We start from the raw sequence: 19600 nt of genomic DNA on the forward strand, positions 1-19600 counted from the left end.
GTCAATTGTCTACCTGATTTTTTCTCTTTGATTATGTATCTGAAAGCACTTTAATTAGAACTAGAGTTCTAGCTTCTGAGTATTCAGATCCTTATAAGGTGAGGCAATGTGGTCTAGGGCAAACAGTATTTATGCTTCTGTTTAACATAAAGCATAGAAATAGTTCTGTGGGGCTTTCATGAAGCCCATACTAAAGCATATGTTCAGCATAGGCCTTGCTGTGTTGGATCTTATTAAAGATCCCCTGCCACTTTGGGGACTTTTTGTTGCATGTTAATAAAACTGAAACATGGGGGAACCATTTTCATTATAAGCATCATCTGCCTGTGCTCCATCAAACATTTTCTCATACAAAGAGTGTATTTGCATATAAACTTTCTACCTGCTTATATGCTCAGCAAGAGAGACTTCTTCTCTCAAGGAAGTCTCAGGACAGTTATTTCTTGGTGCAAGTGTTGTTGTCACAATCTTAACATTTGGGGTTTATCAGGTTTTCATTGCATTCTCATTGCTGTAGTTTTCCCGCTAACAGTGAACATCTGAAAGAATTTCTTCTAAATGGGGAGAGAAATAAAATAGGCAGCTTCACTGTACTTTCAGAACTAATGCTTCATACTTTTTTTTTACCCTCCTCACTGAGTGTATGAGTTGGCATATGAAGTATATTGACTTGTTGCAGAGCAGGAATGCTCTGCAGATTCTTAATTATGTACATTAAAAAAATATACTGCCACATGCAAAATAGGATCCTGCCTGGTAATAAATGTGTGTTTGTAGATCACCTGCAATGTTTAAACTGACTGAATAAACAATCCTTGTGGTAAACTGATTCGATTCCTTCACTTTGCAGATATTTTCTGAAGTAGATTACTCTCTCAAGCTCAAACTGTGAAACTGGCAAGCAACATTAATGAAAGTCTGACACTCCCTCTCATGCAAGTCAGGAAAGCTCCTGTCCTCTCCAAATATCTGGGAACTGCTCTCTCCCTAAGAAAATGAAAATCTGTAATTTTCCAGCCAGACACAAATCTATCCTGCTGTTGATCCATCTGCACTCTGTGTTCCAAATTAATTGCTCCTCTCACCAAAGGTCCTTGTAGTAGAATTCAATACAAAAGATGGTAACTATAAAGAGCACATACTAGAATTAGATTTAGAATTAATATAAAGAAACTCTATTAGAACTCTATCAGAAAATTACATTTTAAATCTGCTTTTCATAATATCTTTTGTGACATGGCAAAGAGTAAATAACAGGTAACTTAGAATTACAGAATTGGTAAGGTTGAAAGGGACCACATTGGGTCACCTGGTCCAACCTTCCTGCTCAGGCAAGGTCATCTGAGAGCACAACGCACAAAACTGTGTCTAAATGGTTCTTCTGCCTTAATGTCTGTAGGTGCTTGAAGATCTGAAAAAGAATGGAATTAAACACCTAACAGTAAAGTCATGCATCTTGATTCATGAATAAACTGAGGGTGGGGAAACCTTCCTTGACTTCTCACTAACCCTTTTTATAGCTCCATATGAATGTAGAACAGAAGGGGTGACAGAATGTTTTCCTTCAGCACCCCACACTTCAGAACTTACCGGGAACAGAAGTAATTACAAGCAGATATCAGGGTCTCTTGGAGAAAATAGAGCAGATGTCAATGAGATTCCCACAAGTCTTTTCAGTAACCTCTTGCAATGCAAAGAATTTCTGAGCTGTTAATCATTGTAATATTATCAAGGATATGTATTTATTGGAACTAAATGTAGCAGTGGTAACTGCAGGTGTATGCAACCCAACAGACCCATTTTTGTGCATTAGCACAGTCATTCGTTGCCTGCTGCATTAGCTCTTTCACATGAAGCTAACTGTAGAAAAATGCCCTGAAGATTAATCCAGGATTTCCCTCTGCAAAAGTTAGGCCTGCTACTGTGCTTAATGTTCTTTTACCTCAGCATCAGAGATGAGGTGTGAGCCCAGTCCAGGTGACTGATTTTGCAATCTCGCACATTGCAGTGGTGCTTTGTGTTCGCAGGACCCTTGCAGGCCTTTGTTCTGCCACAGCCTTGGCTGGCTGAGAGCTGAGTATCTCAGCTGATCATTGGGTGTGCATTTTGGCACTAAAGTGTCTGATGCTTCCAGTGCAACATTCATTGCCTCTGTCAGGGGCAAACCCATTCCCAAAGAACAATTTTCAAGAGGAAAATTTAGAAGGAGCAGAAGTACAAAACAAAACCAGCCCTTTGCTCCCTGTTCCTCCCCCCACCACTTCCTTCTAGAAGCAAGGATCTTAAAGACTGATTGAAACAATGTTGAATAAAATTATTTTGTTGAATAAAATTATTTCAGGCATATGGCATTTAATGTCATTGCATTCATTTGGCTTCAACCCCAGTATCATTAAGCATTTGAATGGTGCTTTAGCTCTTTAGAAGCAGAGAATTCAAAATAATTTTAGTATTAAATACGAGGCCTGCTGTTTGCATGCGTGAGAGTTGGATTGCCTTATTTGCATGCATATCTTTTAGGTATGCGAGATGAAGCTGTTTTTCAGCAAAATTAGATTAATGTGGAAAAATCAGTGATTTGTTTGAGGTCCCTCAGTAAGTGTCATGAATTTGGCCTAAACTGTACAGATAGAAGTTGTTAGGTGTACAAAGCTGTAGTGCTGAAACTGAGTTTTGTCTGTTAAAACTTGAGTAAGAGTTAAGCATGCTTTGGGTAAATATATCAAAGCCACCTGCTAGAAATCATTTGAGCTCTGCAGTGTTCCAAGAGTCCTGTACTTGTTGGGTCTGAAAATAAATATCATGTTGCATTTTGTGTCTTATATGTGGTACGGTCAGCAATTCAGTTCCAAGCTAAAAGAAGGCTTGGAAACGGTGTCTCCTCTAGCAGTTTGAAAATGCAGTGGGAATTTGAGGCTGTAAGGACATTCTGTAGCAGTTAAAGAAATGCAAAATTTCAGTCAGAGACCATATATTTAAAAATTGCCTTAATTTTAAAAATATCTTTTAAAAATTCGCAGCAGTAGTTTGCTCATAGCTGCAGCAGAAGAATAATATTATAAAACTTCATTCACTGCCAGTTATTTATTTACATAGTTCTCAAGAAATAAAAAAAAAATCAAAAAAAATCAAGAAATCTCAAAAAAATACTATTTTTTTGTCAAAAAGCTGACTGAATAATAGCAGCAGAGATCAAATAGTTTCTGAAAAATAATAATTTTTTCAAGCAATGGAATGTCTGGCCTTGTTATGAACACAAAAGACTACAGCAATATACACGTTACCTCAGAGGTACAGTTAATTCAGGGTTCCTGTTGAGTCAAACTGAGACTGGAATTCTGTTTTGATATTTTGTTTACTTGTATTAATTAGGACCTTAATCTCCCATCATAGAAATGGCCCCTCATGCATACCTTCCAATTTACTCCAACATAGCCAGGCAGTTTATATTTTTTATTTATTTTTTGAAGCTGTATTACATTATGAAATCTGATTTTTACCTTTGTTTTATCTCAGACTTGATGTGGGAATAATGAGTAGGAGAATCATTTTGGCCTCAAGAGTTTTTGCCCATTTGCTAAAGTAGATTCTTTTAGACAGTGTATATGTAACAATACAGCTAAGCCTGGCTAGTATGCAGATGCCACTTTATCCTGAGATCAAGCTGTCATCTAAACTGGCAGTAGGTGGAAAAACAGTGTCTGCTCCATCTCATGACATCAGTGGGTTAAAGCTGGCTGTTATATAGCACGTTAAGAGTTTTTTGCAGTTGTAGTTTGGCTTGTTGTGTTTTACTATTTGTTTGTTTGTATGTAATGTATAGAGTTGGGATATCTAAATAGATTCAACCTTCATGTGCACTTTATATTATTTTAGTGCAAATTATTATCTTTAAAAAGTGACCTGATTTGCTGCTCCATTAGGAGTTTTCATAAAGATTCCTGTGAGTGCCAAGACACATGTCCTGATTCTGTGCATAGAATACATCAAGCAACATTAAGAATGTCAGTGTTGTCTGGATAGACATATTAAATCACTGGATGAAAACAACCACATCTGCTTATAAATCGTTGGAAAAGATTTGGTAACTTTGGCTGCTTAGAAAATATTTGGAGAGACCTACTCTTCACATCTTTTAGTTTGCACAAAGGAGTGAATAAACCTTATAAGCAGCTTTTAAAAATATTTCCACATTCCTGTTTGGAAAATATTTTTAGTTTATAGTTTCAAGACCAGAAGTTAATCACTAGGTTTTTTTATCCTACAGCAAATATTTACAAGAAAGCTACTAAACACATGAAGATAGGGTGACTTATAATGGAAGTGGGCAGCTCATCTTTAACTTTGGAAGGACAAGCAATACCAATTTAATTAAAGCAGTGTTAAAATAGGACTGCCATTTGTATCACAGTGATTCTCCACCCCTCCAAAAAGCTCTGCTGCCATTTTGTGCCACACATTCTTGTCCTCTGCAAATTAATAGATCGTTTTATTTTCCGCAGGAAATCTGAAGACTTTTATAGCAAATCCTCCAGTGTCAAAATGAACACAGGTATGCTGCATCTGTGAGATTTTTTTTGTGTTGTTTTGTGAGCCAGGAAGATCCCAAATTTACTAGAATTTTCATAAACAAATTGTACTTTAGTTGGTGCTGAACTCAAAATAAGCAAGATACTTTAATAGTATGCCTGCTTATGTGCATTTGTATCCCATATATAAAACTTACATACATGTTTTTCTATGTATGGACATATATGGATACACAAAATAAAAGTGCATGCTTAGACTTCTGTGCTTAATTTTATAGTATCAGTTTTGTGCATATGTATGTTTTATGTGAAAATATATAGTGTGAGGGTATAAGAGTGATGGAAAAGTATTATTAAAGCATCACATTTTCCTAAGAAAATGCACATGCTCTAAAAATCCTTTCTTTCCATTCTGTACTGTCACTAAATTAAGGGGCATATAATCCCTATATTACAAGCTGCACTTGCGTATCATCTGAGGATAATCTTGAGGGTATGTTATACTTACAGTGCTTTTTATTTTCTCTCAAGTTGCTGTAGCAGATGTATTGACCAAATTAAGGACTCTGTAGAAAGTTATCTTCATTATCTATGAGAGTGTAGTAACATTTGCTCCTGAATTTTTGAAGCCAGTAAGATAGTGCTGCTCTTTGTGCTGGAAGAGGGAATAGGCCTCTTAAAAGCAGACTGCTAAAATCCTGGCCTCACTCAGGTGTAAATTTTCAGTTGCAGTCAGCTCTTTTTAGACTCCATAGGTGAACTGTCTGGTTTGCAAATTAACTGTGGTGCAAGGATAGACCTATCCATCCTTTCCAAACCAGTGGCTTTATCACTGACCGCACTTCTTCACCATGACATGATATGTGGGACCTGAGGACCAGAACTACCTTTGAAGTCTGAATTTCAGCAGTATTTCAGCTCTAAGTCAAAGGGATTAGCTTTTCTGTGGTATAGGTGCCATTATCTAGATCACTGTATTAATCAAGCTTCATGGCGTCCTGTTGTCTCAGACAACTGAAACTCAGTAGGATCCATTTCTTGAGCATATCTTTTAATACAAAGCTAAAATATATTGGTTCACTTGAAACCACTACATTTGTTAATAGAATTAACAGGAGAAATTAAGTTTCCCATTTGAGTGTGTACTTTTGTTCCCCAAAGTTTTAGTTGTTAATTTTTTTCAAAACCTAACCAAGGTGGTATATTTTTAATTTATAAAAATACCATTTGAAATTTGTCCTGCCCTCTCTCATTTTTGGTGGAGATGTCTTTCCTAAACACATCAGTATGCATAATTCAGATAGTATTAAAATACAACTTGTTTCATGGAACTAATTTCAGACATAACTTTCCTAATCATCATACTATAATTACATCATGCATTGCCATCATATGAGTCAAAATCATATGATAGAGGTAATTTTATAGCTTCTACTTCAAAAAATATTAATAAAGAGGGAAATTGCCAGTTTGTACTACTGCAGCCCTGAAGTATGACTTTGTTTGATGTTGTACTAAGATTTTTGATGTAAGTTATGAATTCTCAAGAGAGAAGAAATAAGATTTAAATAATCTGTAGCTAAATGACTTCTCTTGGGGATTTGGGAGTCTTTTGGTCACACTGGAGCCTTAAAACCAGACATTAAAGACCTGAACACACCTGAAATCCTCTCCAGTTACTTAAAGATACCATGGTGGTAGACTGAACTTTAATCTAGTCTGCACTTGGACAGTGAAAACATTTTTTTCGTCTTCTATATGCTTGATATTAATGTGCATGTTATCAGCTGCACTGAAAGGAAGGTATTGACAAAATGTGGCATTTATCAGTTCTATTGGGGTAGATTGTTTTCTGACTGTAAAAAAAATTAAAACCTGTGAGTAGAGTGTAAAAGTGGACATCTTGCACCTATCCTTGCACCTATCTAAAGCATTACTTCATTAAGAAAGAGAGTGACTCAGGTGGAAGGTGTTCTGTGTGCTGTTCCAGGCTAGCTATTTCCTTTTTTCCTTTTTTTATTTCCTTTTTTTTTTTTTTCTTTTTTCTTTCTACTTTCTTTTTTTTCTTTCTGTAGCACTGTCTTTTGAACATGAGTGCTACAGCTTTGCTTTGGGGTTGGTGGTTTTTCTTATTTCACTGCTTTGTAACAGAAATTTGTGCATGGTGCAATTGTAGGTTATCAGATGCCATTGATTTGCCACTAGTTTTTAAAATATGTTTCATTAATGACTCCTGCAGACAAATGAGCTCTCTAGTTTGATGCCAGTAACTGATGGAGTAGCAAAGCTAATGTATATACAGCTTTAAAAAGAAAAAGTAAATCTACTGCTTAGACTGGGCTCCTCTAATCCAGTGCTCCCTGTGGCTGCAGACTTGGCAGTCTGTCTCAGCAAACCCTCTGGAAGATATTTTTGTCTACAGAGAAAATGTTTTGAAGAGCTTTGGTTTGCAATACTCTACCATATATGGGAGGGATTTTTTAGCATTTGATGTTAATTCTGTACTACATGTTAGGAAGGAATATTCAGCAGCAAAAGGCAATGAAACATTTTTGCAAAAGCAAAGAAACAGAGATAAGATATAGAGAAGGTTTTTCAGAAGTATCAAGGGTACTTCAGCTTCTGCTTCCTTTCGGAGTTCGAATGTCATAATTTTAAAATAGTAGTCTCATAGAATGTGTGTGTCTTTTTAAACCCAGAGAAAGCAATCATCAACGGAACCATATTTTAAGCTATATTTAGAAGGTTTCTTCAATAAGTCTTCAGGTATTTTACAGATTGATGAACATCATTAACTTGGTTGTTTGATTAACTAACTCACAGAAAACATGAGCTGCCCCTGAAACTCACATCAGATTAAAACACAGGATGAATGTCCTTATTGTTCATTATGCATATGTGCATGCATAGCTCATGTCGAGGAGAGGTAATTGCTTTGAAGAATAATAAATGGATAGAAGTTAATAGTTAAAACTGATTTTTACAGTGTCCATCTGTAAATACTTTGGCTGAATTTCACACAGATCATTCTTGATAAATGCATCTAATTTTAAAGTTATTAAACAAGTTAGCTGTTTGCATTAGATGAAGTGCATAAAGAACAGCCAAGAGTGAAAAGTATGCAGTTCTGGAAGACTGCAAATATTATCTGTTTGTTAGAATTATTAATGAAAGTCATTACATGGACTATTCTCTTACATTTTGTCTGGGAGACAAGAACACAATTTCTTGGGTCCATGCAGAGTTCCTAAGCAGATTGTTGAGCCACTTTTAGATCACTGAAGTAAATTAGGTGGGCTTGAGTTCCAGGCATTCTACAAAAAAATTAATTTTTAGCAGCAGAAAAGAACCAAATAATATGTTTACCTGTCAGTGTAGAATATGTGGTAAAAAACTTGTCAAGACACCCAAAAAGGAATTCAGATAAAGAGTGGAAGGAGAGGAAGCCCAAATAATAGCCTGCCCTGCCAGGATACTCCCAGGCCCATCATGGGAGCCATCAAAAGCCTATCTATCTCCATAAGCCTGGAAGAGCACAGGGACACAAGGGCAGGCAAGAACACAAATTAGGGTGACGCAAGGAACAAAGGCTCTCCTTGTCCAGGGCCATCCCAGGGCTGTCACAGGAGAGCAGGCATGGAATGAGTGGCAGACTGGTGTTTGAGCCCAGTTGCTGGAAGGATCCACTCTGTCCACATGTGCCATTCTCCTTAGTGGACCTTCCTTCAGCCAGAGAGGGGAAGGATGGTGAGGCCATTGTGCCGAGTTAATGGGAGTGTTTGGAGCTGTGTGTCTGGCCATGAATGGATGTGGTGTGTACATCTGCCTGCTGGGAAGGCATTTCCAGTCTCCCTCCTGGTTGGACCTGGGGACATAAAGAGGCAGCAGCTTGGTCTGTCTTGGACAGTTGGATCCAGCACTATATGTTTACCTGAAAAAGTCAGAATGCAAGTAAGGAGGTAGAAGCCCTGCTCTAAAGACTTCTAAACTTGAATGCACTGTGCAGACAAAAGGAAAAATGATACAGTCCACAAGTACAGTGAATAGAATAATAATCAGCAAACCTAATTTTTGGCCATTTTTCTTTTCTTTAATAAGCTTTAAGAGCTTATTTAAAATTTCTTGCCCCTGGCTGCTCTCTCTCACCTCTTCACACAAGGTCACCATCCTTTCATCTTTGCCCCCTTTGTTTATGCCACTGCTTTTACTGATGGTGTGTTTTGAATTGTCTCCATCTGGCTTTGGAGCAGGACCCAACCAGTAGACTATTTGTCAAATGCAGATACAGCTCACTTAGGATGATGCCGTCTGTCTCTAGTGGGAGCAGCTCTTGGGGCTGTGAATTTAGGAGGAAGGGTTAAATGTGGAAACAATTAAGAGAGGAAGAGAAAAAGAAGCTGCAATTGCATTTCAAGCAGCTATTTTGATTGTGAGTTATTGCCCGACTTTATATTCTAGCACTGCCTGCAGACCTTAGCTGATTTGGGTCTCCTTTGCTTCGTATTAAAGCAATTCCTAGTGAGACAGGACTCCTTCCTGAAGAATTTTTCAGGTCAAAGGAATTGTGAGTGTGTGTATGCATATTTGTGCCCACATTTGTTTATATAAGGAAACATTTTGTATAGAATGCTCCATATAACCTCATTTGTTCCTTAAGTAACAGCTATGTGATATAATTGCTTATAGTTTGCAAGTGAAATGAGCAGAAGATCATTAATTCAGTCTCCCTTACTGTTTCCTAATACTCCACACTCCACTTAATGGGAGCCTGGTCTGAACATAGATGAGAGGATGGAGCCCATCATGCATTAATATGTGCTTAGCTACACACATTCCTATTCTACTAGAAATTTTGCACAACTCAATAGTGTATAAATGTGAGGTTATGTCTTAACTGAGTGCTAATTAGATCTCATTTTGTACAAATACTGATAAATATCTGATATCAGTATTTTGTACAAATACTGATAAATAATACAGTACAGACTTGTGAATATATATAAATTATATATAGGGGTAAATATTGTATGTAGTCAGTTACAATCTGTTTTATTTCTCTTGCATGAAGCCAAAACACTTCGCTAGATTATGGGTCCACAAAGTATAAAACTCTTGACTCAGTTGAGTTACATTAAAAACTAAATTGAAGAAGAATTTTCTGAAGTTAAAATAATTAAATGTTTGTAGTCAGTTTCTCATTATTTTCACTTTCTCTGTCATGAAATTCAGGAAGGTAGCTCTTGAAAAATTACAAATAAATTACCACTTTGTTTGAATAAGAGCTGTGACAGTATAACAAATTTTTTTGCATGTTAGCTTATATTAAATGTAGTATGCTTTCAAAGTCTTTCATATTCAGATTAGAACAAAACCTCAGTATCTACGCATCATCAAATCTTATTGGAATTACCTCTGATGGATGTCGATGATGGGGGAAAAGGAATACAAGAATGGAAAATGTAATTTTAATTACAATTTGCATTCTGTATTTATGTAAGCAAACTAAAACACATGTGCAGATTTGATAGCCATTGCCTTTGTGTCACATGTACAATGCCAGTAATTAATGGCAGGTAATGTATTGCTTTCAACTACTGCTGGCTGAAATAACTGGGCTTTTTGCCTTGCCCCTTGGAATTGGCAACGAGTCTTTGGTACCACTTTACATCTAAGGCAGTGGCTCTGATGTTTGCCAGTGTTAACAACTACTTAATGCAGATCCTACAGGGCCTGTGGCCAGGGGAGTATTGGAAATGTTGAAGCAGCAGGAATGAGCAAAGAAATACCGGGAGCTTGCTTCTCCTGCACACTTGGATTAAAGATGACTCTGTGGCTCAAATTACTGCTATTATGGCAAATATTTTCTGCAAATAGGTTGCAGATCATCATTAAGACCTTAATTTTATAAAACTCCCTGTCATATGTTACAGAAATAAAAAGGCATTCATCATACTTGTAGTTCTTGACTTCATTGAAGTACTAAATGAAATCTCAATAGTATCTAAATAATAAAATTAAAATCATTTTAGTGAAGAGCAGAAAAATACTCTAGTTAAATGTAATTGCTAAGAATATTTATTAAATTTCTTTTACAACTACGCTAGGGTTGCTAAAAAGCTAAGTTGTGGGAAAGCTGTCTTCTAATAAGAGAGTATTTATATAATGTAATGGCAGCTCCAGTGAGAGAGGAGTAAAATAAAGAAAGGAGATGGGCAAGATCCAGAAGAAAGTTTTTTTTCTATACCTCATTTTTTAAAAATTATTTTTGATTTCTAGTCATTTCCTCAGAATGTTATTTGATTCCAGATATACATTTCTTTTATTTTTTTAACTTAGATAAAAAAGGGGAAGAGGGACAACCAGTTTGTTCCATCAAAATGAAAAGCCTTCACTGGTAATTTTGTTTCTTGAGCATAAAGGATCCAAAAGACTGAACAAAAGTACTTTTTCATCTTAGTTTATGAATGGTGTCTTTCTAATGCATACTATGGAATTATTTTACAGTGCGGATTATTGATTAATATTATTCTGGAATGCTTAAGCCTTTATCTTGATTACTTGTTTGCTTTTACTAATTAGCTGTAATTAAGCAGTCTTTCAAGTAACAGAGTGTATATATTTCCCTAGTGGATTAAGTACAGCTTTCTTCACTTATTCTCTGTGAGGTTTATTGTTATTTAAAGCCTGTGAAATTTTATGTATTCTGCTAATCTGCCAAACCTGCAAATTCACACATTTCTGCAGCAGTTGCCTAACTGCATGCTTATTTTCATATATGTTTTGGCATATCTCACACTGTGATGTGTTGCATGTGCTTGCTCCCTTTGTCTGGGGCTGCTGTCTGTATTGTTTTGTGCTTCCAGATAGCGGTGGGTGTGCTCGCAAACGTGCTGCAATGTCTGTCACATTAACAGCTGTGAAGAGAGTTCAGAGTTCTCCAAACCTATTGGCCTCAGGTATCACCACAAACCACTGAGATACAACTTCTGAATGGCTTTTTTCTACTGTTATGCATTCCTGCCATATTACTTTGCAAGGAGGAGAAGGGTAGCACTATTTTCTATTACACTGACAGACGTATTACTTCTACAATGCTTTTTAGAAGGTGTTCTTAATTCCTCTCTGCCTGTGTTTAGTAGCCATTCATGAAAAAAAAAAATGGGAATACTTAGGAAAAAAATTATTATATTTGTAAATTAATAAATTAGTAAATTAATTTTGCCCTTGATATCTGTTTTGGGTCTCAAACCCCCTGTATTTTTTTCAAGATAACAAAGCATGAAAAAGAGGTTTTGCTTATTATAAACTTTTTATTGAAACTTGATTTAAAACCTCTTCTCAAGGAAAGGAATCTGAGTGTAGTTGTAAAATGATTGTCAGAAGCCAGCTTAGTTTAAAAAAATAATTTATGAAGATTGCTTACCTAAAAATGTTTATAACAATTAAAACACACTAAATATTCATTAGACAGGCAGAACTGCTTCTTATCAATACTCCTGTGTGTTTTTTGCAAATTTAATTTATTTCTAGCATAAATTAATATTGGATATTTCTTTTTCAGGGTCTGATTCTCAGTCTCCAGATTCAGGTAAATAAAACACTGTATTATTTATGTATCAGTGTAATACCATGTAAGTGGATGAATTACAACAATCTTCTATTTATTTGATTTCATTACTCCATACTTCCTCATTCTTCAAGGAAAGCACCTCTGAAGTTGTAATCCTAATTGTTAATGGTTAAGCCCTCAAATTCAGGTCTCATTTGAAAGCAGTTATTTCCTGTAATACAGAATATGTTGTCAGAAAAATTAATTGTGTGGGAAAAAAACAGACTGCTAATTTGCCACCTTTAGCTTCATCACTGTGGCACCACTCAGTGGTACTTGCTATTTCCTTTTTAGTGCCTTACTCAGGATTGCAAGTTCTGCCCACCTTCACTTAGCAGCCTGCTCACATAATGTGTTACTTTTCCCAGCCTCTTACAGTGTTTTGTCTTCAACATCTCCCTCTATGTTTGGCCAACGCTTTGAGGGCATTCCAGGTCTGAGGATAGAGAGAAAAACATGGTTGGTTGGTTGGAAAAGAGAGGTGTAATTTAGATTTTGGAATGAGATTGGAACACTATTGGAACAACTAGTTGGGTACTGTGGTGAAATTTTGTGAAAATGCCATGACCAGCTAAATTTACATGAGCTGAGATGTTTTTCAAAATCTAACACAACCATGAAGTTCAAGAATGTAATCTGAAAGTGTTGTAATCTGAGCCTGATTTATACAGAGACCAAAGCACCAGCACCTCAAAAGGACTCTCAAGGTTAAAAATCCATAGTCTGCATGAAAATTGTGGGAAGATGTCTAACTGCCCAATACCAGGACTGTTGTCAATGCTTGAATTCCCTAAATTTTGAAGATTAATATTTTGTAGAGTGGCAGCTTTAGCCATGTTCTTATAATGTCCATGGTAAACCAGCATCATTTTCAGTTGTGTAGTTTGTTTAGTAGCTGGGATGCTATGTTGAGAGCAGTGTAGATGTACTAATCACACCAAAAAATGGTTTCATTCTTTTTTATTTACAAAAGCCTGGCGATCTTACAATAATGGCAGTAGAGAGACACTGAATGGAGACACTAGCAGTTCATCTCTTTCAGCAAAAGGTTTTAGGAGCGTGCGGCCCAATCTACAGGATAAAAAATCACCAACTCAGGTAAAACTGGACACACTGTGTTTAATGCTATGCCACTGCTGGGGGGTTAGCACAAATAGATGTGATACCTCTATGAAACATTGTCTGATGTCTTGCAGATAGTGTGAATCACCTGCTCATGTGGGTCACTACAGACTGGTTTGCTGCATAGATAAAGCATACTCCACACAGGCTGTATGTCCCCAGGTTAATTACCAGAAATTGCTTTCAATGAGCAAGACAGCTAAATTGAACTAGGTCATATACAAGTAAAAGCTTTCTAGGAGTGTTCCCGGACTTCAAAGAGTATTTATTAATAGTTTACACTTGGAAAAATGCACCAGTCATCAAAATATCTGAGAATTAAAATGTATTAATTATATGGTAGAAAATGCTTCTGCCTGTTTTGTGGAACAATGTAATTAGAACACACTAAAAACAGAAACAAAAAAAAAAAAAAAAAAAAAAAAAACCACAAAAAAAAAATCAAGCAAAAAACCACACAACATAAACAAAAAAACACCCCCACACTTGGAAACATCTTTATCTGTCAAAAAAATATCAATATACCAATTTTAATACTCTCTCTGGTACTCTTTTAATTCAAAAAATTAAGAGGCTCTTTGTTTTATATATGCATGTTACCGGTGAATAATTACTTGCTATCTAAGATCATGGAGTACTTACATACCTGAATGCTTTCACAGCAATAATTCTTTTCCAGTGTAATAATTGTTTTTTTAAAAGAAAACAAATGACTGTGGGCTTCCTTCTGATCCTTTCTGATCCCACTTTGTTCTAAGCAAATGGAACATCTGGCTTTTTAAACAGAAGTTGCACAGAAAATGGTGGTGGGAACCTGACCAATTTAGTTGTCCATTGAATTTAGCAATGTTGAGATGAAGCCCTTTAATTTACTAGTTCCTTTATTTAAATATAAAAGTAAGACTGAACTATATCTCCTACTAACATTTACTTTCTTTCTGTTTCTTCTCCAATGTTATTTTGCTGTGTGTGGATGTTTTTGGCAAATAAGGCACCTCTGCCACCTCCTAGAAAAGAAAGCTTTCGGAAAGCAAGAGTAACTAATCACGAGAACGAAATTAATCTCCAGGCAGTAACTGCTGGTCCAGCTAAAGACCACCTCACAGATACTGCCTACTACACTAGTGAGACATTTGTTCAGGAGACAATGTCTTCTCAAATATCTAGCACAAGTGTGTCCTATGCACAAAAAATCATTAAACCACTGACCTCAGTCTCCAGTGCAGACACAAGCACAGTAGCTGGCATTAGTACTACTCTCCATCAAGGCCAAAGGCAACAGTCTCAAAAACGTAAGATATCTACCCTGAAATTAACCCGGACACGTGACCCAGCAAGTAGCATTCCTTGTAATTCACAGCAACAGTTCAAGCCTGTTGAAGAGCCAGTATTTTCACAAAGGCTTATCTCACCTGCCTGTAACCCCATGCCTGAGATACACACAGCATCTCTTTCCGTTCAAATAGTTCCCACCCCTGACAATAAAGCAGAGCCTGAAATCCAAGACCATCCACCTAGTATTTCTCCAGACACTTCAAAGATGTCTTCAAAGGATTTGGGACAAAAGTCTACAGTTCTTCCTTCTTCACAGGCTCCAGAATGCCATGTGGTATATTTAATTTTTCCATCTTTTATTTTAGATCTTCATGAATCACTTAATAACCATCTGTTTAGTTATACTTACATTACCAAAGTTAGATCTTGTGTTTTCTGGGTAAAACTACCTGTCATGTGGACTAAAACAGAAATGAACAAAAACTGAAGGTTTTGGAGTGTTACTAAAAAAAAAAAAGATTTAGCTGAGATGGAAGGCAGACTTCTTTTTTCCTCTGTGAGCACTTTACGGAGTGCAAATGCACCATAGGAAATTAGTGTACTGTAGCTGATGCATCTGCTCAAGTGGCTCTTCCTAGAGAGGATTGCATTAGAGGTTATGCTGCTATAGATGCTGGAAGGATCAAGTATAGATAGTAAGGTTACGTTGGGTTGGGTTGAGGGGAGCTTAAATGCAGCTCTGTCAGTTTTCTAGGGCCACAAAAAGTACATTTTGTCAGTCGGTGCTTTCTGCAAGGCTGGGCACTGCCGTCTTCTATGTGTTCTGTGCAACGGAGCTTTTTAAAGAAAATGGGTTTGTAAATTCTTTCAACAACCTCCATATGAAACTTCACGGGGCATTGAACTTCTAGGTCCATCTGTTTCCCCTATACTTTACACCTACTGAAATGAAAATTCTTTAACTATACTGATCTCACCTAGGAGAAATGGGAGTATCAGACACACAGGGTAGGACCAGAGGAGTCTGAGCAGGGTTTGTCACCATTCAGAAACTTACCGAGTCAAATAAAATAAGCCTGGGCACAAGAAAGCAACAGTGAATACATACTAGGCAAAATGAGAGCTCTGAATAGGCTTTGTAATTTCTACTCTGCTTTACCTAGCCACATTAGGATTTTTCTGTTTTAAATGATAATTATTCTAGTATATCTACCAATTTGAAATGGACATACAGATTGCTGTAGGTCTAGGCATGTCTGCCTCAAAGCTTTGTCTGAGTGAAAATCCCATCCTGGCATATTTGTGTTCATCTAGTTCTGCTGGAATCATTGAAGCTATTCTGAAGTAAATACAGCACTCTCTTGTAAATTAAAAAGTCCATTTGCAGCCCTGTTGTCAACAGTAGTAACGCATCTGCTTTTCCAGACTGAGGTTCCTTCAGAGCATCACATTCAACCAGGTCTCTATTCTGGAAGGCATAAGTGTCTGCATTAAAAACAGGATAGTTTTAAAGTTTTAATATATCTCTCTATCTCCCTTCAAATCCCAAGTAAAAATTTTGATCAGAACAAACCTCTGTTAAATTATATGGCAACAATCTGCAACACTTCTTTTGAATTCTCTCCATTAAAAAAATAGGAGCACAGAAGGATTAATCACATTTGTCCTCCTCAAGACTAGACACAAAACTGTTATCTTAAATCCTTCTTAGGCTGCATGAAATTTAGAAAAATTTGAGAAAAAACAAGTTGCTTTACCCTTTAAAAGAACCAGTCTGCTACCCAGTGATTTTTGTCAGGTAACAACAAGTCAGTTCAAACAAGAGCCACAGTAAAGAATCCGTGTCAGAAACAGTAAGGAAAGCTGAACAACAGCTTCTTCTGGAAGATAGGGTAGATATGAAGCAAGTCTTTTAAATATGGGCATCAAAGGATGCTGTCAAACAGCAGAACAGGTGTAGGTGTGGCCAATACAACTTTTGCATCTGTTATGTTTTCACTTTAAAATAGTTGCTCAGCCTGTTAGCATATGATGCATTATATATGGGCAGATAAACCTCTCAAACAGAAAGTATGATAGCTAACAAGGATTAGGGGAAATACCTTTTTGTGATCAAGAATAATACTCAAAGTTAAATCAGAAGAACTAAAAACAATTCGTCTTTTAGCTGTTTTTTTTAGAATTTTAAAAGTCAAAACACATTTTGCATTTTCCTTTTAATTCAGAAACTTGTTTAGTTTCACTTTGGGCTGAAAAAAATGAGAGAAGTATCTGTGGCTTATTTGGCAATTCTGCACTTACTTTTCTGCCTTCTCCTTGGTTTCAGTATGTGGGAAACACGATCAGAAATTTGGTGACTGGGTTGCTCTGAATAAAAGGAGAAGAATTTCAGTTGATCACAGAGATCATTAAGGCATGTAGCCATCTTTTCAAGCTTTAGCCCTTTATGGATCTCTTATCTGCAAAATGCAGCTGACATTTTCTCCGATGTTCAGCTTTGAAATAAATTCTAATGAAGGGGGGGGTGTATTTGGCATCACAATTGAGTCATGGAGCCAGTGGGTTTTGTAGCTCCCTGTTAAAATACATACCTAAAACTAGAGTACAAATCAGCATGTGAGGTGGTGTAAAATTCTGCATCAGGTGAGTTTCCAAAACGAAGATGCCATGAGCTAAAATTAGAAATAAAGGCTGCAGCTATATGTTTAAAAATAGTTATTTTCTGACTCAGATCTCAGTTCAAAACCTTGAAATTGTTCTAGTTAATGCCAAATACTATGATCCCTTCAGTGCTAAATTTCATAGTATTTACAAAGTTCACAATTTCTCTCACATAGAAAAATAACTTTCAGTATACTATGCAGAATAGTATTTTCATTTTTTAAATTGTTTTAGATCTGCAAGCTTTACAGGACTTTGTTAAAATACTTTTGTACATGCAGCTTATAGGTTGTATGTCAAGCTATGTCCTCAGAGGATGCTCTCAGACTGTAGATTAGGCCTGCCAGCAGTGTTGAAAGCTGCCAGAGAAACTCTCAAAAAGCAAATACACTTAGAAAGGTGCAGCGCTCCCTCTGCATCTGGGTTTATGTATGTGAAGGAGAATGAAGTAAGATCAGCTAATCATCTCTTCTTAAGAGATAGTAAAGAAGAAATACTGTGCATGTGGGGGTATCTGTGTCTAGCCAACATGTACAACTGTATTTTGTCACAAAGTATGGAAATATACAGCCCAGAGGGAGTTTTTGTGGTCCAAGTTAATGTGTCTTGCTATGATGTGCTCCTATTTGCACTTTATTTGAGTGCTTATCTGTTGAAATTTTAGGAGCAAGCAGAAGTGTGCTATGACTCACCAAGTGACATTTTGTAAACACTCCTACTCAGAGAAAGGTTAAACCCCTTACAAGTATATATGAAAATAGAAGCATTCAGGTTACTCAATATTATTACATTATTACAGTCTTAATTTATTACTGCTTCTTTGTACCATACTGCAGACATAGGAGAAAAAACTGTATCTATTTCAACAGAGAAATTTGTATTTTCTGGTATGAAACCAGTGGAGGTAAATTTTATTGTCCAAGTTTCTTGTAAGAAGTTATAAACTGATGAAGAATTCTGAGCTGCATCTTCAGAAAGAATCACCTGATATTTTTTGATTATTTTGTTCCTGGGTTTCTAAGTGTCCTGTTCTTCTAGATATCACTCTCTGAAACTGAGGTTGCAAAGCATTTTTTCTGTTATTTGAATTCTTCACATGAGTTGAACACTTGGTTTAGTCCTGATGTGCTGGAGGAGTAAAACATCTATATCAGATGTTTATGAAAGTGTTCTTTGGACAGCCTTATAGCTGTAGAAGTGTGCATCAAGAAAAATAAACCTGGAATTAAAAAAAAAAATCTAAATCAATTCATCTAGTACATTTCTGAATTTTAGGTATTGACAATACGTAGAGTGATAAGGAAGAAAGAGAAACCCGGTTTCAGCAGATGTGAAGCAAAGAAAACTGAGCATGTATTTTTCATTTTAAGTTCTGCATCACTAGTATTGCTTGAGACAAGGGCTGAACTCCACCTCCTTATACTGAGTTTAGAATAAGAGGGCTAGGTAGAAAAACAGGCATTGGAATATAATTTGCAGCATTAGTTTGGGCATTTTGAAATCAGCTTTTAATAATTAAAAATAGAGGTATTTTTACCCATTTATGCAAATGTATGGGTGTAATTTGATTGTTGATTACTAAACTCTGCTATGTATTAACACAATGAATTTATTCACTTATCTCTGAGTCTCCTTATCTGTGTCTTGACTGTTGAAGCAAGGCCAGGACTCTGGTGTCATTAGTAATCTCACACCACTCCCCACATATCTTGTATTAAAATGAGAGATGACTGATTTTAAAACCCATACTAGGGTCACCTGTTTACTTTATATGAATTGGATACCAGCTGTGTTCTTCAGGCCTGACATTTTACTATTTGATGGAAAAGAAGAGTTTCAAAGGACCAGCAGAAAGCTGCAGCAGAAGGCTGCTCTTCAGACCTTCAGTTCACATCAAGACTGATGACATTTATCTGTCTCTCAAGTATTGCTCCACAACCCAAGACAGCCACAGTCTAGCTAGTTTTTCATCAGTCTAATTGATTAAGTGCTTGTTTGGCTTTTAATCTGCCTGAGTTCTGCTAGCATTTCTTGTGCTATATCAATAACAAACCTAATCTGAAGCATGCTGAATTGAACCAGTATTAAAAGTGTTCTGGAATGCATTCATCCTTGTCTTTCTCATATTTTTCACAGTGAAAAATATAAGAAAATATGATTCATAGATGAAATGGCATGCACAGTGAAAAATATGGATTAGTAGTAGCCAGTTGTATGTGTTTGAGATTACCAACATTCCATGGTTTTTTAAGTGGTGTAAATCAGTTTTCAAAAACAATGCTGTTTTAAATCACAATTTCAGCCACTCTTTCCCAGAGGGATGTTTATACATACAAAAGTATTCTAGAGTCAGGCAGAATAGACGTTCTACTCTACAAAGCCAAGAAGCTTCATGTTGGGAATC

At 36.4% G+C, this 19600-nt stretch overlaps 1 protein-coding gene across 2 annotated transcripts in view; it reads left to right on the forward strand.

Annotated features, from left to right (window-relative positions):
• The window catches only part of SORBS2 (sorbin and SH3 domain containing 2), a 144209-nt gene that overhangs the window by 61701 nt on the left and 62908 nt on the right, over positions 1 to 19600 (forward strand). Inside the window, exons 4-7 of one of the 2 annotated variants that reach the window (XM_053940092.1) lie at positions 4503 to 4552; positions 11393 to 11485; positions 12091 to 12117; positions 13112 to 13236. In XM_053940092.1, coding sequence (XP_053796067.1) covers positions 4543 to 4552; positions 11393 to 11485; positions 12091 to 12117; positions 13112 to 13236 — 255 coding nt within the window. In that variant the 5' untranslated portion in view covers positions 4503 to 4542. Of the gene's footprint in view, positions 1 to 4502; positions 4553 to 11392; positions 11486 to 12090; positions 12118 to 13111; positions 13237 to 14251; positions 14870 to 19600 lie in introns of both variants that reach the window. The other variant, XM_053940089.1, reaches the window with a different exon arrangement.

This window comes from Vidua chalybeata, chromosome 4 (genome assembly GCF_026979565.1).
Source record: "Vidua chalybeata isolate OUT-0048 chromosome 4, bVidCha1 merged haplotype, whole genome shotgun sequence".
NCBI lineage: Eukaryota > Metazoa > Chordata > Aves > Passeriformes > Viduidae > Vidua > Vidua chalybeata.